We start from the raw sequence: 25,068 nt of genomic DNA, 5'->3' as shown, positions 1-25,068 counted from the left end.
GTGACCTTGTTACCTAGGCACAACTTTTAAAACTTAACGATAATGCTAGTTTCCTAAAAAGTTAAATTCTACTGGAAGTTACTGCAGCATCTGAAAGCACCAGCGTCATCATGACATTCAGCAGTACGTGTACCACAAATATATTTTTGTAGAACAGAATCCAGCAATAGGTCTTAAAAGTCTACACACACTTTGATCCAACAATCTCAGGCCTAAGAATTTATATGAATTATCAGTTATGTAAAGACCCCACAGGGTACTTAGTGCAGCATTACCCATCACAGTGAGAACCCAGAAACAACGTAAGCACCCAACAACGCGGAAGAGGTTAAATCAAACAGGACGTCCTTACACCGTAGTATCATGCAACATCACAACTGTAGATGAAGTGGCACATGACATGGAAACATGTCAATATATTTACATTACATTCTGTGAAAACGAAGATAACATTTTTTTTGTGGAAAAAAAATCCCCAAGGATTGAAAAAAATAATAGTACAGTCTATCCATGAAATTAGTAATAGTAGCGGCTATCTCTGGGTGGTTAAATTATGGAGAATTTTCACTTTCTTAACTGTCTCTAAGTTTTCTAAAAAAAAAAAAAAATGCTGGATTTTAAATCATAACGAATTCCAAAACAAACGTTATTTTTAATTACCTTAAAACATAGCAGTACGATGAAGCTATTGGAAAATGTAGGATACATTTCCTATAGAAACCTCTTGAAATTAGCCCAAACGGCCAGTTCACGTCTTACAATTAACACTTGATTACAAACCTCACCTGGATTACAAACCTCACCTTTGCCTAGAAAGGTCAAAGGTGGATAGAAATTCCATTTAGCTCCAAGAGCAACTTTATCCTCAGCATTCCAATTCTATATACAAGCAAATTTGAGGCACTTTGTATTTAAAAAATGTTTTTTCAAGTAGTTGGCGGTACTTTTTGTCAAAACAACAAAAACCTGTCATTATTAGATGCTGTTGACAATAAAAACCTGTCACTATTGGATGCTGATCATTAATTTCTAACATTTGTGAAGAAATGTTGTAAATAACCAGAGACCATTCTCTAGCTGTTTTTCCAAATACTGAATTTCAGAACCAGTAATTAAGATTTGCAAGAACTGGTTTTGGTCAGAAAAATCAGCAATCATCATTCCAGGATACCGAGCACATTTCAGAGCTAACAAGGTCTACGTGACCTCTCCCCCCAGAAAAGTCTTACGAAATCATTAAAAAACCTAACTACCCCTCTAAAGCTAATATCTAGCCTTTCTAGTTGTGCCTTACACATAAACATGCACATTTGGCAAATGGTAATTTTTTTACTTGCACATTCAGCACCATGCAACAACGCATTCTGATAGTGTAAAAAAAAACACATTTCAACACATTCTAAATTGAAATTTTTTCTTGAAAACTGAAAAATACAAGCAGTTTTGTCTCTGATTCTGTACGTAGCTACAGTGGCTCATTTAAATTAACTAGTTGCATACTACTTAAAATTCTAAGTTACTCCTATTATCCCGACTGCAATTCTCATTTATAAAAACTGAAATGTAGGAAAACAAAAATACTCTCCCTATACACACACAAAGTTCCGGGACGTGAACGTGTTAAGTAACCCACACTGTAGTAACCATTTCACAAAATATGAATCATCACAACTGCACACCTTCTCCTTACCTGTGATGTCAGTTGTGTCTCGATAAAGTTTCAAGGGAGGAGACAAGAAATGCTGCCTATTTCAGTGAACAGTTTTTTTTCTTGGATATGGATAAGCTATTTAACATAATTTAACTATTTTAGCTGTGGTATTGGTGAGGACTGTAATCTTTTTAGAGGAAACTATTTTTAGACAGGTAAAAACATTCCAAAAAAATCCATCAATCTCTGACTTGTTGATGATTCATAACCAATAAATATTGCCTACTCCGGATTTTTGAAAATTTTCGTTTTCTGACAAGGACATAAATTTTAACTGCAACTCTAGTATAATTTCCTATTTTAAAATACGTCACGTTTTTTTTTTTAAAGATTTTATTTATTTATTCACGAAAGGCAGGGACACAGGCAGAGGGAGAAGCATGCTCCATGCAGGGAGCCTGATGTGGGACTCGATCCGGGGACCCCAGGATCACGCCCTGGGCTGAAGGCGGCGCTAAACCGCTGAGCCACCCAGGCATCCCACGACATCACTCTGTTGATTCAAAAACTGGCCCCAGAACAGGGAGGCCAGGGGAGAGCGAAGCAGGCCATGCCACAGTGGTGAGCGAGGAGAGCGCTCTTGAGCAACAGGAGATCACCTCTGCGCACACGCACAGGCCAATCTTCTTTATAAAGAGGCCTCAACTGGGATCCCTGGGTGGCGCAGCGGTTTGGCGCCTGCCTTTGGCCCAGGGCGCGATCCTGGAGACCCGGGATCGAATCCCACATCGGGCTCCCGGTGCATGGAGCCTGCTTCTCCCTCTGCCTGTGTCTCTGCCTCTCTCTCTCTCTCTGTGACTATCATAAATAAATAAAAATTAAAAATAAAATAAAAAAAAAAAAAGAGGCCTCAACTGTGTTCAGATGGTCTCCACGTCGCCTTACTCTCTCCCAAGGCTACGCTCTTGAAATGGCTTCCTCTACAGAACGAGCTTTCCAAGGAAAGGGGAGGGGCGTGGAGCCGCCCACTGCACTGTTCCCTTTAGCGAGTGAAGAAGCAGTCAGGTCCTCTAGTCAGGTCTTCTCGGGGACCTCCTCCGATATCCTTCTGAAAATGTGGCCTGCCCCTGAACTGTGAACACTTATCTGGGCACATCTCAAAAAACCTAAACTGACTTCTGATACACAAATGCTGCCTAAATGGAACATCACACACAATGTTTGAAATATTTTATTAGGAAAGCACCTGATAGTTGCATCAGATCATATAATCACACAATTTTAATGTGGTCTGATGACATCCATTAAAGTATGGATTTCTCATTCATTCACCATATCATGTAAGCACCTACAAGTGCTAGGGACTGGAGGGGCAGGCGAAGCAGGAGATCCTTGCTCTCAGAGAGCTTACATCCTAACAGGAGGGCAATATTAAAGAAATGTTTGTGTTTCTCATAAATACGAAAGACAGAGAGAGTGGCTGGTGTTTTACAAGAGCACATACTGTCTGACCCAGCCCGGGGAAGTCATGGACAAAATGGTAAATGTTTAAGGGGAAGTAGAATGGTGCAGGCAGACGGATCCTTGGGGGGGGGGGGGGGGGGGGGGAGGACTCTGTAGGTTCAGGGAATGAGAAGTCCAGAGCAGCTGGAGCACCAAGGGTGAGGAAGAGTCAAAGAGATGAGACAGACGAAGGGACATGATGGCCACAATCCTGGAGACCATGGAGGGTCTCGCATTTCCACCGGGAGCCAGTGAGACATTGAAGCAAGGGGACAGCCTGACCAGACATGCACTTGGAATGAGACTAGCATGGCCAGCTACTCTCCCCACGACGGAGAGGCAGTGCAAGCTACGACTGGACACAGACCGCTTCTAAAGCCCACCGCGGCAGAGAACAAAAGTGATGGGGAATTCAAGAGACAGGAGGCAAAATCAACAGACCCTGATGATTGAATCTGAGGCTCCTGTAAGACCATCATTGTGCAGAAAACCAGGAGGGGACATACAGGTCTGGAGCTCAGGGAGATGTGTTGAGGCAGGAATCAGGTGCATTCAGGCGGCAACCAAAGCCAGAAAGGGCTAGACCAACCCAGCGAGAATAAACCAAACCATGAGAAACACATATATTTAAGAATGAGCAAAGTGCCGGGGGTTGGGGGAGAGGGAACGGGGAGTTACCAAAAACAGACGTTCAGCTCGGAATGTTGAAAAGTTGTGGAGATGGATGCGGACGATGGTAGCATAACCGTGTGAATGTTTTCAGGCCACAGAACACCTAAGAGGGTGAAAACGCTGTATTTTATGATACATACATTTTATCACAATTAAAAAAAAAGGATGAGGAGATACTTCCCTGTTATTTTTGTACTTTTTAAAGAATTTGTTCATCTTTTACTAGTGAAAAATCAGGATAAATGGTAAAGGGAGTGTAAGAGAAATCGGTAGAGGAACAGGGCCTGGCAAAGGAGATGGAACAATAAAGGCCTAAGAGGTTGGTAGAAAACCTAGAGTTACGGTCCGGACGCTAAGGAGAGCGCTGCTAGGGGGAAGCATTCCACCGCTCTTAATGGCGCAGAGAGTTCAGTCCAATAAAACCATGAAAGAACCCACTGGTTTCAGCAACGTGGAGGTCAGCCTTGGGAGGCAGCTGTTGGCAGTAGAAACCGAGGAGGAGGAGGAGGATGAAGAGAGAAGGGAGCAAACAGGACCCCGAGCGCAGACAGCAACAAATCTGACTGTTACGGGAAGGAGTGGGATGATGGCTGAAAGGCAAAGTAACAGATGCTTTTAAAAACTGTGTTAAAATCGCATCGTGCACAATCAGCAAAACATTCATTTCAGTGGAAAAGCAACTTTCGGTGAATAATCTCCATCATATCTGCAATTTATAGGTTACAGAACTTTCCCCACTATGTGTGGGTGAGGAAGGGTAACTGTAAATCATTCTCTTCATTTTATGGGGGGCAAAGGTGAACCATAGAAAAATTTCTCTGGGAAAATTGACAAGGAATTGAAGTTCATCAAATAAATATCTTCACTGATTTTTTTTAAGGTAGAAAAATACAATGTACTGTGTTAAGAAAGCAATTTTACTCTTATAGCCACATGTTGGAGAAGTCTAAAATTTTAAGGCTACTAAGTCTATTAATTTTTGGTACATGTCCAGTGGAAGACGCCGTATGTTCCAGTTACATCCTGAAGATGCCAAAGTCAGTCTTCTGGATCGGTGCGTTGAGGGCTGCACTAAGACTGAGACCTAGGACCAGTCTGGTGTCCACTGGATCAATAATCCCATCATCCCATAGCCTGATAAAAAGAACAAAACACAAGTCATTAGGAATTTATCACCAAATTACCATTTGCACAATTTATGCCCAGAGCTGCGGAGGTTATTCCTCAGGTACCATAGGGACCTACTTTGGTGTGCTACATTCTCACGACTGAGGCCACACTCAGACGAGGAGGAGAGAGAAAGGAAAATGACAGGACTTTCATCCCAGGCCCTCCCAGCACATCAGGGTGAGCTTCTGACTTTGGGAACTGCTTCAAGGAACCTCAAAATAATCCTTGATTTTAAAACATTTTTATAAAAAAAAAAATTTTTTTTACTTATTCCAGGAAAATGCCTGCTGTGCCTCTTCTGTCCATACCCGGGTACAAGTTGCCGTGTTCCTGGTAGTAACACGGAGAGGCACATGAACCCAGGTAATAACTTTAAACCAAAGTCTCTATTGGGAAAGGTGTATCTTCCCCAAACTCCCAAACTTTTAAGAAACTATGAAAATTACTGAATAGACTCCACTACATTTTCTTAATAAATGACCTTCTGTATATGTTCTTTATTTTTTGCTACAAGAGGAAAACAAGTTGTCGCTTGAAGTTGCTTACAAAAGAAACTCTGAGGTAGGAATGTGTTTGCTTTTCACTGACAACCTCAATTTTATAAAGAAACATGAATGAGAAATACTGTTTTTTAAAGGTCATTAAGTAGGTGGCAGTTTGGCTTTCTTTAAACAAACTGTCTTCGGTATCTGGACAATAGCATCAATTATTAAACCATACTTACATCGACAGGCCATGAATCAAATCTTTGCTCATAAAACATTCATAATAGGGACCCTGAAGTATCAACAGCCCATAAGGAAAGGCCATGGTTGCCATGCATGACCAGGTCGATTGATGACACTCCCTTCTGAAGCCTACAGCAGAATAATACAGCAGGCACAGTGATGCCGGGGCTGCTTCGGGGTGGTCGTTAAAAAGACCACTCCAGGTAAGAGGGGTAAAAGGACCTGATCAAATGCCTGAAAAAGTTCTGATCATAAAAAGAAGTTAGCAGAAGAAACCAGGCATGTACATGAAGGATGGAGAGAAACCCAGGTCACAGTAGCTCATCACAGACGAGCTCTCTGAAAAGATGGTTCCAACCCTCTGGTCAGCAGAGCCCAAGCAGACCAGAATTTTATTGAGAAGCTAAGATTTATTCAACCCAACAAAGGTGTCATAAACTGGCTTGAAAATCCTTTCATTTTGAAAGAAAATTGTTGTCCCCGTGCCGCCAAGGGTTTCCACAGAAGGGTTCATCATCTTTGGGTTATAGAGGAAAACCTTAGTGTCTGATATTTGTCTCCAAAGATAAATCTACCCAGGCCATTTGCTCTTCTGCCTTGAATACAGTCCATTAAAATAATACTAACGCAAGTATGAAAATAATAAGGGATTCAGTCTTTCTCAAAAGATGACGTAGCCTGGGTTGAAAAAAAAGATGCACTATTTTTCAAAGTTTAATATTTCAACTGTCCTTGTGAATTTTACTCAAAATCTTCTGCAGAAACAAAAAACTATAGGCGAGCTTACAATTTATTATTTTCTCTTATACCTTTTTGGGGGTTTTTCCATATCTTCTTTGCTTTTACTGGCTACTACAGAAGTCTATTTAAGTGATGGTAAAAAGAATGTGTTTAATGTCCCAAAGACTATAAAATACTTTGATCTTAATTAAATGAATCAATGACCTACAACAACAAAATATACCCATAAATTTGCTGGCAAAAATTCATATTAATAGGAAGAGAAATGGGCTTTCTGAAGATGTCAAATGGTGTTATTTTGAATCTGAAACTGATTATACTCTTGAGAATAAGTATGTTCAGCCCTTGTGCCCCCAGCGCGAGGAGCAGCGCCTGCCACAGACGTTGTGTTCAGATGACTCAAATAAATTTTAATTTCTTTTTTCTCTTTCCAGTTTGGTTTACCAGTAAATGACATAAATCACCGCATAACCCAATTTTAAAAGACACAAATAGTTATATGCTTTATTCCACCTGCCCAGGGGATAAAAGGAAGATAGGAAGCTGAGATTATGCCTCAGAATGAAGAACATGAACGTTGCTGAAAACAGAAGTCTGAGTGCACACACGCCAGCGAGTCTCCAGCCCGGGCAGGCCACGATCACTGATTACCTCGGTGAGCCGTGCAAGAAACAAACAGAACCAAGAGCCACAACAGCATGTGAAGGGATTACTTGGTGTTGACACACAGACCCTGGCCGTGAGTAATCACCTTCTGAATACACACACACCCTTTACACACACACCCTTGTCAGCAAGCGCCAACAAGTGTCCAACCATTCTCACATTCAAAATGGGGTAAACACGAAGTAATCAAAGGGGGTGGTATGATGGGAATCCACGTGTTTAAGCAAAAATTATAGAAGAATGAATTAAAGGTTTCAGCCTCTGTGGGTCCAGGGACCTCACCTACAAGTGGGATGAGGAAGATGGGTGGGGAGACTGCAGAATCAGACCAATGATGGTGGATCCCCAGCCCAGCCCAGGAGAAGGGGTGGTATCTCAGCAGACAGTCCCATGATAGTGGTCACAGTACAAAATTAAATGTGTCCCAACGTTCCTGTCTGGTTCCCATGAAGGCTGGACCAGCCCAACTGCCCAGATCTGTGTAAGGCTGCTGCCCTGAACCCCAGCCCTGGGCCCCACCTTGCACTGGAATAGTAAGGGTTTCCTTCTTCTTCAAACTTCTTAATGATGGGCTCTTTTAAAGCTGCTTCATCAGCACTGGACAACTGAAGAAAAAAAAAAAAAAGGACCATAAGCCATAAGTAAATCCACTGTAATAAAACAACAGACCCACTCAGGAGAACCTCAAGAAAAAAGCGCCAAGCATTTCATGAGTAATCATGTCACAACCAACATCTGCACAGTGACAGATGTGGAGTATAAGAGATGCCCGAACACTCAGGCCCTTACCTGAGACTTGAGAGTCTGGGGCGACATCCCCCTTACCAGACACAACAGCCTGAGGCGTTTTAGGGTAAGACTCAAAACCACGGGTATTGTGTTCTAGCAGGCTCCAGCAATGGATGTGAATTATACAGCATAGTGAAAGGGGGACCTTACATGTAGCACTTCCTTTTGAAGGTGGCCAAGTAGGGAATTTTCATTCAAAATAGCCAAATTCAAAGAATTTTAAGGCCTAAAGGGTAAAACATCAACCACAACTTGAATAAACCCAAATAGATGAGAGGTATTTCTCCCTAACTAAAAATTTAGTGGCTTGCTCACCAGTATTGCCAGAAACAAGTGATAATTAATTCAGATGTAAAAATCTTTATGCAAACTAATTTTGAAACCCTGAAATATATTCTATTTCTCTCTCTTTTTTTTTTTTTAGATTTTATTTATCTATTCATGAGAGATACACAGAGAGAGAGAGGCAGAGACACAGGCAGAGGGATGCAGGACTCGATCACGGGTCTCCAGGATCACACCCTGGGCCGAAGGCAGATGCTCAACTGCTGAGCCACCCAGGCATCCCCCTAAAAAGTATTTTCAACATAAAAAAGTATTTCACACCAAAAACAAATGAGTTATTTCAATAAATCCAACCTTCTTTCATGTACCTTCATAGTTTAATATCATTAATATGTCAAGAATTTGGAGAGAGAACCACTAAAGTCCTGTACTTTCCTTTCATACATAAAAATAGAACGATTTATATATTGGTCTGTCAAAGCAATCAAAGAACTTGTTAGTGAGAGACTAGTGCACTGGGCTATATGGTTTAAAATAACAGGTAGAGAGGCACCTGGGTGGCTCAGTCCCTTAAGTGCCCAACTCTTGATTTGGGCTCAGGTCAGGATCTCAGGGTCATGAGATGGAGCCCACATCAGGCTCTGCGCTCAGCACAGGTCTGCTTGAGACTCTTTGTCCCTCTGCCCTCCCACCACTCACGCTAACATGCTCTCTCTCTAAATGAAATCCTTAGAGATACATGTATCCGGGAGCATTTCGTACCCCCCACGAGCCCTAACACACGCACACACGGAAACCTTTCGTTTTGCTTGGATACTAGTCGGTACTGAAGTGAGTATGAAACCTCGGGTGAAGCCTGCAGAGTTCCTGCCGCTTGGAGAAGACAACTGAGGAAGTGGGGCACGGGTGGGATGCGTTGAGAGAGGCAGAGCCCTGCCCTGTCCTTCTTTTATCCCCACTCTGCAAACTGGACAGTTGACTGGAGGATCCCTCAAGGGAGGAATGACAGCCTTAGAAGGAAAAGCCCTGTCCACGCTATGCCCTGTTACGGTAAAACAGCACACCTAAACCATTCCAGAAACACGCACCAACCACCGGAACGTGCGATACTTGCAGAAGATAGTTTTTAAGTTATAACTCATAAAAATTAATGAAGAGGCACCTGGGTGATTCCGTAGGTTAAGCCTCCAACTCTTGATTTCAGCTCAGGCCACAATCTCAGGACCATGGGACTGAGCCCCGCACTGGGATTCTCTTCGGCTCTGCCCGGCCACCACTCCTCCCCATCCCCCACTGCACTCACGCACACACGCGCTCTCTCAGAAACAAAACTAATGAACTCGGAACTGCAGAAGGATCTCTGAGACACAAACAAAAGAATCCCCTTTGAAAACTTGCAGTGAAGAATTTGCCTTAATAAATTTTCTTGTTGTTCACTCAACCCCTAGACTGTAATGTGTCAGCCCCCAGGATGTCAGCTCCTCACGGGGGCAGGAACCACATTTTCTCTGAGTCATGTCAATTTTCTAGGGTGATTGGGAGCACGCCGGGCCCTGTGGAGTGCTCAGTACCTTTTGTTTGATGTTGCTGACGAGACCTAAAAAATAATCCCTTAAAGAGCCTACCATTAACACACAGTGAAACTAAAAGCCGCTTGCTGACCTGCCTGTCATCAAGCTGCCAGTGACCTCTCCGCGATCCTTCATTCATCATATGCACAGGATAACATCACTCATTTCTCACTTGGAGGACTGAGCCCTCCCACACAAACACACTGTGAGGGAGACACTGAAACAACAAAGTCCCACTCCTCTCAGTCATAAAATCAAAGGTGTAAGTCACATTTATTTAAGTCTCACTAACTGCAAACGACTCAGAGTCAAACGTCTCTATGCCTCGGGTGCTCACAGGCAGGGTTTCTCAAGTGTTTTCTTGGAAATTCTGAAAAAATTACATGAAGGGACCTCAAAGACGGTGGCTCTGCGAAGAGAGACAGAGCATATGTAAGTCACACTGCTCAAGGTCAGCATCTTCTAAAGGAAGCCAGGCCCCGGCGTGAGACCCTCACCCCTGAACACGGGGGGTTCCGGGCATGTGCCCCCGGCCGCGAAAGCCCTCGGTGCTAAGGGCCAAACCCAGACAAGAAGGAGAAATGGCATTTACCTGTTTCCCTTTGAGTGCTCTTTGGTTCTCTGCTACTGTGGCCAACACACTGGCCGCCTGCTCTCCTCCCATCACTGAGATGCGAGCGTTTGGCCACAGGTAGAGGAATCTTGGGCTGTGGGGGGACAGAAGAAAAAACTATCAGATTAATTCATGGAGGTTCGCACAGGCTTGTGTTTACTTCTAAATGAGTGGTTCTTTTATCTAGCTGGACATTACAAGGGGATCAAAAAACAAAAAAACACACCCAAGCCTGGAACCCACCCCAGGCTCATCTCCAGAGGTGTGGCCTCAATGTAGTGGGATTTCTACATTCTCTAGGTGATTGCGCTGTCTGCTTTGATAAATTTCATTTTCTCATTTTATCTCAATTTACTGAGCATAAAGACATTCAAATTATCCCCTTGTTATCTGCAGTCATGTCCTGTTTTCCATTTCTGATAAAAAGAATAAATAAATAAAGCCTTTCTGTTTTATTTTTTTAGTTTTACTGAGAGATTGCCAAATTTGTTAATCTTTATAAACACGACAACTCTGGGCCTGATTGTTCTATCTTAATAACATCTTGTTTTCTATTTTTCTTGCATTTAACATGCTGTTCTTTGAACTTCCTGAGCTGGCTGCCTGGCTCATTGATTTCCAGCCTTCCTTCTTTTCCAATATATATACTTATGTCTACTACACACCCGCCACAAAGCAAGACTTCAGCTGCATCACACGAGTTACGATATGTAGTATTGTCATTAGCAGCCATTTCAAAATATTTCCTGATTCCTGTTGTGGATTTCTTCCAAGTAGCACATTTAGCCTGAAAATTTCATCTCACCCCTCCATATGATACCAATTATTGTATAACCGATCAAGATCTGGGAATGTCATTCTGTGTTTCAAATAAACTGGTAACAAACTGACCATTTATACTTATGCTTGAGGTGTGATTCATTCTTTCAGAGAAGACCATGACAACCACCAACCTATATGCTCTGCCACACATCCCGTAGTTTCCAGCCCCATAAGACCCTCCAATGATGACAGTTATCTTGGGCACGTTGGCACAGGCCACAGCGGCCACCATCTTGGCACCATCCTTGGCAATTCCTTCAGCTTCATAGTCTCTACCAACCATAAATCCTAAGAGAGACAAAAGGAAAAGAGACTTATCCTCAACAAATTGTCTCAGCACAGGGGCTTGGTGATCAAAGAATGTGACACGGCAAGCCGAAGACCAAGGCCCGCGGCAAGCCCTGCTCTGAGGCCTGGTGCTCACGGGCCTGCTTCAGTACAGACACTGCTCCTTCTGGAGTGCTGCCTTAAAACTTCAATGTTTCAGAGACACTAAGAGCCTCTGCCAGGGGCTCCACCACCAGGTACAAGAATTTTTCACAATGACAAGGTTCCTCTACTTCCTCAAGCTCCCGACTCCGCTGAAGCTGCTCTTTGGCCGCATTGGGCCTTCTGGGTCTTGGGCACGTTCCTCCTCCCCTCGCAATACCCCCGTCAGACTCACTCGTTATGGGACACCTGTACAAGCTGCGGAAACCACCATACTGACGGGACAGCCCTCGCCCTCGCCGGGCCCGACGTGCTTCCCTGCAGCCCCTCTGAGCAGGGCTCTCACTAGAGCTCACAGCTTCTCTTTCCGCCTTGTCTTGACTCCCTGAAACATTCCACTGAGGAGGGCACTTGATGGGATGAGCACTGGATGTTATACTACATGTCGGCAAATTGAATTTAAAAAAAAAAAAAAAAAACAACAGAAAGCCACCTTAAACACCAGCTATCTTCAAGCTCTCATCCCTCACCCGGCAGCCCACAGCCTCTCTGTTCCCTGCGGAGGATTTTGCCTCCAAGAAGACGGTGCCACCTCCCTTGTCTTTCTCCAACCCTTCCCAGTGTTAAAAACACCACAATTGAGCTCCCTTCCTCTACTCCCATCTCTGGAAGGAAGCAGAGTTACTCAAACACTGTCGCTGAGCCCTCTTCTCTCCTCTCGGGGTGTTCTTATCTCTTCCCACAGCTTTAAGTAACATCTACACATTCTGAGGTCGCCTACATTTTCACCTTGCAGCTGACACACATTTTCTGCGCTCAAGATTTATTCAACTGCCCTCTGCATACATAGTTCCGTGAACGTCACACAAGTCTCTCAAATGCAAGGTTGCAGAATCAAACTCAACCTCTGTTCTCTGCCCCCATCGAACTGAAAAACCGAAAAACCACAAGGTAGGTGTATCTTCCAAGAAGATAATTAATTTACTGTTGGTTAATAAACCATGAACCATTATTAGAAACGAGGCTCCTGGACTAGTGAAGCCTCAGAATCCTTTTTATCTGCCCTTTAATAAGGTTTGGCACCTAAGGCCCCCTCAGGCTGCTGTCTGGATATGACGCCTCTCAAAACTCATCTAACCAAGTAGCATAAACTTAAGAGCAGCACCAGACGGTTTAAAGCCCTGCTAACTGCTATGAGCCACTCTTTTTTGTTGTTGTTTTTTTTTTTTTTTGGTGAAGGCTTCCCTGATTCTAACAAGTAATTAAGAGCCCTCCTTCCTTTGAGCCTGAGATAACTATGAATCACTTAGAAGATGGGGGGGGGGGTCAGCTAACCAATTATCTAACTGCAACATACAATACAAATAGTAGAACAAGAGAATTCTGGGGAAAAAGAAATCTACAACCATAAGAAACCTTCAAGATCGTTTCATGCACCCCATTAAGATCATGTGTGAAACATGAAATCCAGAGAGGTGATACTGATCATACCATTCTCTGGAGGCCAAACTCAAATCCCCAGACTGTTGTTCAGGATGGGCGTAGACCTTTTATAATATGTCACCTCGGGCAGAATTAACTACACAAAACAATGAGGGAAAGGGGGAGCCACAGCATGTGCTTGAAATCCTTTTGGGAAAAAAAATGCTAGGAAAGAGCTGGGTCAGAAAACACTTTCTGGCAGTGAGATCAGAGAACGTTCCTGGCGGAGAACAGAGCCCTGCTGCTGCTGCTGCTACTGCTGCTGCTGGAGGGACAGGTATGCGTGTGGAGGGGTGAAGGGAGGCCACCAGACTGTATGACGCGGAACTCGGAAACTGCTTTATCCAAATACGGATAAACTTCTCATATATTTGATTCATGAAGTGTTAACCCTTAAAGAGACTCTATGAAAAGTATCCAATAGACCTTTTTGTTATGACAGAACCATCCTGGGTCTACACGGTCCAATACCGGAGTCATACCGCATGCACAGTGCAGCTCTGGGATAACGCAACAAAACTGATTAAGCTATTGTCTTACCAGTGATGTTTTGAAGGAACAGCAGAGGAATATTCCTTTGGCAGCATACCTGGATGAAGTGAGCCCCCTGTAAGCACATGAGATCATCTTTTTAAAGGAGTTAACAAACCTGCATCCAAGCATGCACCCTGCAAACACCATACTTGGGTCAACAATAACAGAGTCCCCTGTGCTTGGCTAGTAGCAATACGACCACGCAGACCCACCGTCAGTGGCACATGTGACCCTGGTGTACTGCGCTTGTTTTGCAGTCACCTGTATGATCACTGGCACACAGCTGTAGGAACAAGGTCAATCGCTAGTGTTCTGAACAGGTTGCAACTAAAACCCAAAGACCTAAGAGAAGAACTGCTCATCTGTGGGAGCTACGAGGCAATTCTTTAGTTTTCCACTTCAAATCTCCACAGTATTCTCAGAGCCTAAGGATGTGTGCGTGTCATCCGCAGCGCTTGTAATTCAAGGATCTCATAAGAACTTTCCTAAGACATTTGATTTTTTAAATAGTGCTTTAGATAAGACAGGTTAATATAAATGTCTGTAAGAACTATTTCAAACACTAACACACACACGTCCACATGCACGTTCACACAGTGTTCAGCCTACTAAGGCATTTGGTTAAAAGTTTTAAAGCTTTTAGGCCATAAACTTTCATTCATTACTTGACCTTCAAAAGTTAATTATGTTTCAATTAAAACAGAAAATCTTGCAACACGTTTAACATTAACAGTACTTGCCTTTTTTGCCGATTCAGAAAAGAGAACTCCATTATTTCCGATGATACCTATGGGGTATCCAAATATTCTAGCAAATCCTCAAAAGAAAATTGAAAAAATATTTATTTTTTCTGAGAGCTTTTAATACACAGCTGACAGACATGGTTATGCTTCCGTAATTTCAAATCAAAGTTTAAAATGTAGAGATCATATCTAGGGTACAGAACAGCTCCTGTCACAGTTTCTTATTTCTAAGGCCCTGGAGTCTAGGTTTTTTGCTTCCTTGGATGTGTCACAGGTAAGGCTGTCACTTGTCTGACTGGCTGGTTTGGTTAGATGATGGGATTAGGGTGTCGCCCATTCATGGAACGTATGTCCACTCAGTCCCAGACGGAGGCTATTCTGGAATGCAATGGATCCCAGACGGAGGGCCCTTCAAGGCCCACATTCAGAGCTCTCCACCAGTTTCAGGTAAGTGGCTTGCTTGAAAATGGCTGAGGCGATGACACACACTTGTGGTAAAGGGGATAAAGCCAGCAAAGGCAGACTTGCTTTTAAAAACAGGAACACAGGGCAGCCCCAGTGGTGCAGCGGTTTGGCGCCGCCTGCAGCCTAGGGTGTGATCCTGGAGACCGGGGATCGAGTCCCACATCAGGTTCCCTGCATGGAGAGCCTGCTTCTCCCTCTGCCTGTGTCTCTGCCTCTCTCTCTCTGTGTCTACGAATAAATAAATAAAATCTTTAAAAAAAAAAAAAAAAAGGCAGGAACACAGTCAAGCCCAGAGGGTCATGAGTTTCAAGTAAAAAAATGGCTAAGCTTAGAAGAATGAATGTCACTCCCAGTCCCATCGCTGCTGCAAACACCCGCTGCCCATTCGCACAGACACACGGAGTAAGGGAGAAGGAAAGGAAGGGAACTGGGGACGCCTGGGGGCTCAGTGGTTGAGTGTCTGCCTTTAGCTTAGGGTGCGATCCTGGGATCTGGGTTCGAGTCCCACATCGGGCTCCCTGCAAGGAGTCTCCTTTTCCCTCTCTCTGTCTCTCATGAATAAATAAACAAAAATCTAAAAAAAAGGGGGGGGGGAAGGGAACCAGTAGTCAGTATGTGAGGGAGACACTCGAGGCGATTTCAGGAGGTTTTGTGAACCTGAACACTGTGGCTAGAGAGATCCTGAATTTCAACAAGCCTCTTTAGGACTCTAGGTAGGTGTCAAATACTTGGAAGCCAAGGTCCAAGAAGGCACGCAACCAAAGGGCCCAGAACCGGGCTCTGTCTTCAAGCTCAGGAGGTCCAGGCCGCCACTGACACATGTGTGATACGTGACACAAAGCAGGTGCTCAAAAAATTGTTGAAGAAAAATTAATGGACAAGAGAGAATGTCAATCTACTGATGCACCAGAAACACTGAGTCATTAAAAATGTGTTTTCTTTCTTTATTCTGGCCTTGTCTTGGTTTTCTTGGTCTTTCTGTCCTAAAATCCCAGCCAAAAGCCAACGCTGTCCATCTTAAACAGCAATGCCACTCACGGAGGCAACACAGAGGGGTGACGATCCCCCAAGGTCTAGCCATCCACTCTGACTTCCCTCATCCCACAAAAACAGTGAGGAGGGATTCCTGGGTGGCGCAGCGGTTTAGCGCCTGCCTTTGGCCCAGGGCGCGATCCTGGAGATCCGGGATCGAATCCCACGTCAGGCTCCCGGTGCATGGAGCCTGCTTCTCCCTCTGCCTGTGTCTCTGCCTCTCTCTCTCTCACTGTGGGCCTATCATAAATTAAAAAAAAAAAAAAATCCATTAAAAAAAAAAAGTGAGGAATCTTGCACCTGTCCTGGCAGTGTGGTAACTGCCCCTAAAGTGTTACTGCCCTGTGAGCTGTCTAGACTTTTAACCTCAGCCTGGACTAGGATCTCCAGGCACAGGGCCTGCTAAGGAGGAAACATGCCCCACTATATCAGGGACACGGAGGAAGTACCTTCACCAAACTCCTTCGGGCCAAAATGGAAAGCAGAATGTCCAAGAAACTACTAGGGCCTATGTGAGGTAAGTGCAGAGGCAGGAGGAAACTTTACAGCTGCCAGACATACCTGATCCTCAGAAAATCCATTCTTCTCCCTCCCTGCCAATACATGCTCCTCTCACCACCCCCTGCGCCCCTCTTCTCCACCTCACGCCTCTTCCCTTTCTCTGATCTTATCTGAACTCCAGCACAGTCAAGGAGGGGCACAGGCGCTACGTATATCCTTAAGTACTCTAGGGGACAAAGGTACCACAAGTCTGTCAGCAAGTCTGGGGCAAATTCATAAAAACAGACAGCAGAGACAGCCCCACCCATCTTTGGGAAAGAAGCAGAAACAGCTCTGACTTGTTTCCAACTGCTGCAGGATGAGGGTTACATCCTGAACTGTTTGGTCACAAATCCTGACTATGTATCAAACAAAAAGCTTTTAATCACTTAAACACCTCAAATACAAAAACATAAATTCCACTCCCAGTGTGAAGCCTTTTGTTGTTCATAAATCAGACCAGGAGAAAGTGCTGTGATTTATCCTTAAGCCTCAATGTATATTTGCAATTTGGATTTTTTGTAGGTTTTTTTTCCTCTGATATGTTGTCTCCAGGTTACTTACTACATTTTCTAGCTTTCATAAGACCTAATAAGATTCACAAAATTCATTTTGCCATTTGGCCAAGATAGATTATTATGGGCCTAGCATCAGTTTCAAATACCTTTCTTCAAAAGCCTACAAACTCAACACTTTAGATGAATGAACTTTTTATAAACTTTTAAAAACGTTTTGTTTTTTTCAGATTTGGTTTTCTGTCCTATAGTCTCAATCTAGTGTTTACACGATTCACTGTTAGACCTACATAGAGGTTATGGGAAGGTGTAGCTCACTTTACATCCTTCTAGGAAGCTTACATCACATAAAATCTGCTAGAATTAAAGACTAAAGAACCAAGGAAACAGTGCTGAAATTTTCAAAAATACTACAAATTATCCAGAGAAACAAAAAAAACTACAATTATTTCTACTAATTTTACTGTGATAAGAATCTTGTTTTTTCTTTTTAAGAGGAGAGAGAAGTGGGGCGAGGGGCAGATAGAGAGGGAGGAAAAGAATCTTATGCAAGCTCTATGCCCAGTAGAGCCTGACGTGGGGCTGCATCTCACAACCGTGAGATCATGACCTCAGCCAAAATCAAGAGTTGGATGCTAAAAAAAAAAAAAAAGAGTTGGATGCTTAACCGACTAAGCCACCCAGGGCCCCCCAATAAGCTTTCTATACAGTGAATGCCAAGCCCCAGACAAGGTCCAATCCCACAGCATCTAGCTGTCATCATCATAAACCCTCTCGATCTATGAAACCATTGAGCTACACATAACCTTCACAAAACAACTCCTTCTGAATAAGGACCCACACACTTGTGCTGCTCTAAATAACAAAGCTCACGCCAAGTACATCAATACCTTGAGACAAGAGATCACCTATTCTCAAAGCCATAGAAAATGTTCAGGGTACTTCGCTGGCTCAGTCGGTGGAACATATGACTCTTAATCGCAGGGTTGTGAGGTCAAGCCCAACATTGGGGATAGAGATTATTTACAAATAAAATCTTTTAAAAAAATGTTATTTTCAACTCTTTTCCTTTATACCTGTAACTAAAGTGTCTCCATATAAGGCTTTGAACTCGTTGAATCTGCTTCCATCCACGATTCTAGCAATGACCTGAGAAGAAAAATAACAATGTCCCTGAAAGGTCATATTACAAAAAGATTTTTACATTAAGACATTCATAAGGAAAACAAGTTCCCTGTTAAGTTGTCACTCTCACAGAATTTTACCCTACACAGCAAGTCTTCTCTCTAGAATTTCACTTTATACATGAGGTTAATCCTCTCAAGTCACTCCGGGCCCTGGTTTTACACTGCCCTGTAAGAGCCACAGAACCATGTAACATACCAGAAAATCAGAGAGACTATAAGGGCTGGAAGGTGGACTCACAGCTTCAGGAACTACTAAAAAATATTAGCTAAGGGTCAGGGATTCAATCATAAAGCAAGGTATAGGCTTAGAGTGAGGAGACTTAGCCTCCAAATGAAGGGATCACACAGGATTTGTGGTCCTAGAGAGAGTCTCAGTTCTCACTTCTGCAAAGGTGGGACAAAGTTATAAGGATGTGATGAACCTAAAAAGATAATGAAGACCCAGCTCTGACACCCAGGTCTACTGCTGAGAAACTAGAGTCATAGGCTGATTTCCTAAAGTCCTCTAAGCCTCAGTTTTTTCATCTAGTTAAAAAAAAAAAAAAAAAGGTAAGGGGAACCCTCTTACAATGTTGGTAGGATTGCAAACTGATGCAGCCACTCTAAAAAACAATATGGAGGTTCCTCAAAAAGTTAGAAATGAACTATCCTATGACCCAGCAATTGCATTACTAGGTATTTACCCAAAGGATACAAAAATACTGATTCGAAGGAATACGTGCACTCTGGTGTTTATAGCAACATTATCTACAATAGCCAAACTATGGAGAGAGCCCAAATGGCCACTGACTGATGAATGGATAAAGAAGATGTGGTATGCACATAAAAACTTACAAAGTTAAAAAAAAAAAAAAAGGGATCCCTGGGTGGCGCAGCGGTTTGGCGCCTGCCTTTGGCCCAGGGCGTGATCCTGGAGACCTGGGATCGAATCCCACGTCGGGCTCCCGGTGCATGGAGCCTGCTTCTCCCTCTGCCTGTGTCTCTGCCTCTCTCTCTCTATCTGTGTGTGACTATCATAAATAAATAAAAATTAAAAAAAAAAAAAAAAAGGATCATACTTTAAAAAGTGCTAACTAAAGCACACCACCTGGCCCTCACTGAAAAGTAGCTATTATTATTAAGGCTTCAATGAGGGTTCCTTGATTCTGTATCTGATATACTTGAAGGATCATCCCACATATATACATATTTAATCTAAAAGGAGTAATTACTAACCAGTTTATCCTTGGGACTCATCATATACATCAGGACTATTTCAAAGAGTTCCAAACATATTCCAGATTTGTTCAGAAACTATTTTTGATGATACACACCATTTTTCTATTTAGTTCAAACTTCCTTTTTCCTGTTAACCCCATCAAAGCTTTGTTTCTAACATTCAAAGGCTGAATGATGAATGAATTCTTCCCAACATCATTCTTTCCAAAAAGCAAGAGCTTACCTGGAATTATTTTTTATTTTCTAAAAGATTCGATAATGTAACAGGAATGTAAGTTATCTGTTCTAAACACTATGTATCTCCAAAATGGTACCTTCTAAAACACAATCAACAAATAACAACTACCATTCTTTCACACAAAAATAAATAATAAAGCCACTCAAAGAGCACAGCAAACTAGGGCCACTTAGTATGAAACTATCTTCTATTTGCTATAGGATGACCACCACCCAGCCACATATGATACATTAACTCGTCTTCACAAAGACTCAAACTTCAGGGAACAGACATAGCATTTGGTACTATACCTATTTCTAGAAGTGGAAAGCAATGCTCAGAGAGGTCCCATCCAGAACCACTGACTAGGGAAACAAGGACTACAAGTCAGCTTTCTGAATGAACATCACAGTTCTAGCTCCATAGTAAGACCTCCATACAAGGCTTATTTGCAATTATAGAAAAACATAGGGGATCCCTGGATGGCTCAGCAGTTTAGCGACTGCCTTTGGCCCGGGGAGCGATCCTGGAGTCCCGGGATCGAGTCCCACGTCAGGCTCCCTGCATGGAGCCTGCTTCTCCCTCCCCCTGTGTCTCTGCCTCTCTCTCTCTCTCTCTCTCTATGTCTATCATAAATAAACAAATCTTTAAAAAAAAAAAAAAAAAGGAAAACATAGCATATTATCATCACAATGATGAATATGAATCAGCAAAAGGTAGAAAGTCTAGGATACTATTTAAGAAGGTAAAAGTCTAGGGGCGCCTGGTGACTCAGTCAGTCCTGGGATAGAGCCCCAGGTTGTCAGACTCCCTGCTCAGCTGGGGGTCTGCTTCTCCCTTTTCCTCTGTCCCTCCCCTTTGCTTGTGCTCTCTCCTCCTTTCTCTCTCTCTAATAAATAAATAAAAGAAAAAGAAAAGAGAAAGAAAGAAAAGGAAAAGAAAAGAGAAGAAAAGAAAAGATGGGCACCTAGGTGGCTCAGTGGTTGAGCATCTGCCTTTGGCTCAGGTCCTAATCTCAGCATCTAGGGATGAAGTCCCACATTGGGCTCCCCACAGGGAGCCTGCTTCTCCCTCTGCCTATGTCTCTGTCTCTCTCTGTATTTCTCAGGAATAAATAAATAAAATCTTAAAAAAAAAAAAAAGAACAAAGAAAAGGTAAAAAGTCTATCTTTATAAAAAGACCTCCATGTAAATGAAATGGAACTACCATAAAGGCATGGATTTGCATCTGCTTTACTGATTTCTGTACCCCTGGTGTCTCAGACAATACCTTCACAGAACAAGCATTCAATAAATACTGTCAAATAAATGGAAAAAAGTGGTTATGCTTGATTCTTAGCCATTTAGCTAAGAACTCTTAGCCATTTAGAAAACCTGGCTATCTGCAACAACTCATTTTTCAAGCACGTTGGATTGTAAGTACCAAACTCTCTATGCCTGTAATTAACTGAAGAGGCAAGCTAAAATCCTAATTCTATAGCTTGCAATTAACTAAGTCACCTTCCTAAAGTGAAATACCAGCTGGAGTTCCATAAAAATCCAGGATGTTAAGAACCCACAATATAGGGGTATTGCCTAAAATAAATGTGCACATTCACAGGTGGGATATTACATTCATCAATTTGTTCAAAAAAAATATTTACTGAGTGCCTACCGTGTCACCAGGTAATATTATAGCAAATAAGACCTAGTCATGGTAAAAGGCTTCATGAAGAACTTTTAAATATTAGAGAAATGTTTATAAATTAAACTGGAAAAAGAATTTTTAAAATACACATGTGGGGGAACCTGAGTGGCTCAGTCAACTGAAAGTCTGCCTTTGGCTCAGGTCATGATCTCGGGGTCCTGGGATCAAGTACCACATTGCACTCCCTGTTCAGTGGGGAGCCTGCTTCTCCCTCTCCCTCTGTCCTCCCCACCAACCCACTTGTGCTCTCTCTCAAATAAATAAAACCTTAATTAAAAAATTAAAAAACAAATAAAAATACACATGCATATGTTTGTATGTATACACTATCACAGCTATGTAAAAATGTATACATACACAATAAGCCAAAACACCAAAATATTCGCTGCTTTCTTTGGAGGGTGGGATCATAAGCAATCTTATGTTTTTCTGCATTTTCTATAATTTTTCACACAATAACACACAATAGTTTTATAGTCAAAGGGAAAACTAACAAATATTAAGGCACAGAACCTGATACTAAGATTATTTCCCCATTTAAAAAGTACTGTCAGATATGGATAGTGAACAAAATAAGACTACATGCTATATGCATGCACTGAAAATTATTAATCGAGACCAAAGAAGACCATGTCAGCAATCTGTAACCATAGCAACATCTTCAGGTGTCATCAAAAGTCTAATCTCTGTTAAGGTCATATTGATCTGAAAGGGTGCGTTTTTTCCCTTTCAACAACTTAATGACATTTCGTCCACTTCCCAAAATAAGAACACTAAAAAGAAATAGATGAAAATTAATAAAGTTGCCTACATCATTCCTAACGTCCACAGGAATAGGGAGTCCTATTGATGAACAAAGCAAGCGTCACCACTGTGCAACGAAAACTTTCCAACCATTAAGAGATTTTTATCCCCCTCTTCCTTCTAGTAAGAGATCTTGCCCATTACATGTCACTCCCTACTGAGAGCCACAAGGGGCTCTAGGCAGGAAAGTATGGAAACCGATTTCAACCTTAAAAATGGATACACGTTAAAAAAAAGATGGATACAAATATAAAGAGACAGACAGCAGGGTTTATAGCTCACAGTTCACACTACACACCTCTCGGACATCAAACTGCCTCTTAAGGTTTGTACCAACTATTCCATACAATTCATCAGCAGGGAATAAAGGATCTTCAGAAGGTTCTATAGTAACCTGCAGAAATATAAAACAATCATATTAATCCATTTAAAGACATAATTCAAGGTAACATAAGCCAAAATGCTTTTCAAGAAAATAAAAGATACAAGAACATAACCAACTCACATCTAATTTCTTCTGATAATTTAGATTCTTCACAATCTTCCTAGTTAAGTGAAGGGCATGATAATCATCCAAAGCATAGTAATCAGTTACTCCAGACTTTCTGCAGAGTAAAGCACACTAAAATAATCAGAACAGGAAAAAGGAAAATAAATATCTTAAACCCCAAAGACCCTCTCTCATCTAAAGATGACATCATTTTTACTTCCAGAATACTTTAATAAATGTCATCTAATTTGGGATGCCTGGGTGGCTCAGTGGTTGAGCGTCTGCTTTTGGCTCAAGGTGTGATGCCGGGGTCCTGGGATCGAGTCCCACATCGGGCTCCCCAGAGGGAGTCTGCTTCTCCCTCTGCCTGTGTCTCTGCCTCTCTCTTTGAGGTCTCTTATGAATAAATAAATAAAATCTTAAAAAATAAACAAATAAAATAAACATACATCACCTGATTTGATTCTCATCGTGTCCCTGGCAAGACAGTATTATCCTTTTATTACAAAGAGGAAAACTTGAGGTCTACATAAATTAAGTACCTTGCCCTAGGACTACCAGTAGCTAGCTGTGTAAGAATCCACACCTTCTATTTCTCAATATTGACCTTCTTCTACTAGACCAGAGAGCCTTGCTGACGAGGACTTCTATTCAATGTGCATCCCATGCACCTCAAACAAAACTGTATATGATGGCAGTTCAACACCACAGATGGCACACTTCCATGATGTAGTCCATAACTACAAAGGGTCTGTAACTAACTGAGCTCCTAACAAAGATCCAACTATGGTCTCTCATTTCAGAGAGACTGCTGAGGTCCCTACTTTACAAGGTTACACCTTAAGGGTAAGCTTTCACAGGTAACTAAAGGCTTGAAGACTGTGTCTCTCAGATCAATGGCAAAAATGAGTATCACTAAAACAGAACTGTGATAAGGGCCACAGACGTTCCTGTTCAATTTCAAATTCACTGTGAATGAAGCATGGGCTTGCTCTGGTTATTAGTTTTGTTCTGATTACATGGCTTTTTATCTCATATGGAGATTTACCGATTCTATAATATGGTATTAAAAGAAACTGCACCTGGGTGGCACACCTGAATGAGCATCAGACTCTTGGTTTTGGCCCAGGCCATGATCTCAGGGTCATGGGATTGAGTCTGTTTGGGATTCTGTCTCCCTCTGCCCCTCCTCCCTTTGTATGTGCATGTGCACGCACTCTCTCTCTCTAAAATCAACTAATCAATCAGTAACTGTAGGGGCACCTGGCTGGCTCAGTCAGTGGAGCATGCAACTAACTCTTCATCTCAGGGTTGTAAGTTCAAATCGCACTTTATCCCCCCTATGGGGATAAAGATTACTTAAAAATAAACTTTTAAAAAAATAAATCAATAAAATGACTGTAAAGGCAAAAATACCTATCTGAAAAAAATAGAATTTTGGCTCATTTTATGAGTAAGGACAAATCTGTTGCAATCTAAATTGTGATGTCTCGTCTAGGGAAAATGCCTTGACAGCGGTTTCGTAGGACTGGGTTCTCATGCTGGTTTGAGGGCACTCTCCACCTCTGGATTGGGTGCTTCTAAATGAAGAGTAAAGACCATGTTTACTCCTTGCTATAGCCCTGCAACATTTTGCAAATGGTAGGCCCTTCAGTTTTTCGAACTTAACATGACATTTTATGACTAACCATACCTTTAAATGCTTCATACACCATACCAGCTATAACTGCAGACCTCTAGCTACACTGTAGTAATTCAGAAAGCAAACAGAAGCAGAAGGAACTACTTTGCAAATCAGTCAATATTTAAAAGAAAACGCTTTCTTTTAAAAACTGCCTAGTATTTACCAAAACAGCAGGAAAGGGAAGCCTCTGATGAAACACTGTATTATGGAAGTCTTTGTGTCAAATTAATTCCTCAGGACGGCTAATGAGAGAGGCTTAAATATGTATTTACAAAGAGAAGAAACCCAAAGCAATTTGTGACTACTAAATCTTATTACACTGTTCAAAAAAAAGCTGTAACCACATAATCACTGTCCTGTGATTTTAAACAGGTTATTATGAGTAATCATAGCTAGTGGTAATAGGGCACTTACCAGGCACCAGACACTGTGCTGAGGTGGGGACTGTTCTTATTTTCACTTTGCATGTGAAGTCATGAGGCTCAATGAAGTTAACTAGTTTGTCCAGCCACAAGGTAGTAAGTAAAGCAAACAGAAGACGAATTCCAGAAGCTACCCCCCTAACTCGGTATACCGCCGACAGCTTTTATGGGCACCAGATGACTTTTGTTAGAATAGTCAAGATAAAATTTTTTAAATTAATGCTCCTCAAATACTTTCATCTCGTCCTCGTTAAGCAACCACAAGCAGTGGCAGCCCACTTTGTCCCATACCCCACTCACCCTACTCTCCCTGCATTCTCGTCCCTCTAAGCTGAAACACCCAAGCCACTGTATCCCTGCCATGGTCAGTGTGATCAGAGCAATGCAGTGTGGCCACCTGTACACTTC

At 42.3% G+C, this 25,068-nt stretch overlaps 1 protein-coding gene across 1 annotated transcript in view; it reads right to left on the bottom strand.

Moving 5' to 3' along the window:
* Positions 1 to 2,866: 2,866 nt before the first annotated feature.
* MCCC2 (methylcrotonyl-CoA carboxylase subunit 2) overlaps positions 2,867 to 25,068 on the bottom strand; it is a 73,207-nt gene continuing 51,005 nt past the window's right edge. Inside the window, exons 9-17 of the mRNA XM_077898118.1 lie at positions 22,570 to 22,669; positions 22,363 to 22,458; positions 18,028 to 18,100; positions 14,397 to 14,473; positions 13,663 to 13,729; positions 11,343 to 11,499; positions 10,369 to 10,483; positions 7,651 to 7,736; positions 2,867 to 4,960 (exon numbers count right to left, since the gene is read on the bottom strand). Coding sequence (XP_077754244.1) covers positions 4,843 to 4,960; positions 7,651 to 7,736; positions 10,369 to 10,483; positions 11,343 to 11,499; positions 13,663 to 13,729; positions 14,397 to 14,473; positions 18,028 to 18,100; positions 22,363 to 22,458; positions 22,570 to 22,669 — 889 coding nt within the window. The 3' untranslated portion in view covers positions 2,867 to 4,842. The remainder of the gene's footprint in view (positions 4,961 to 7,650; positions 7,737 to 10,368; positions 10,484 to 11,342; positions 11,500 to 13,662; positions 13,730 to 14,396; positions 14,474 to 18,027; positions 18,101 to 22,362; positions 22,459 to 22,569; positions 22,670 to 25,068) is intronic.

The sequence above is a fragment of the Canis aureus genome, chromosome 5 (genome assembly GCF_053574225.1).
Source record: "Canis aureus isolate CA01 chromosome 5, VMU_Caureus_v.1.0, whole genome shotgun sequence".
NCBI classification, from domain to species: domain Eukaryota; kingdom Metazoa; phylum Chordata; class Mammalia; order Carnivora; family Canidae; genus Canis; species Canis aureus.
This window is presented reverse-complemented; position numbering and strand designations above follow the sequence as displayed.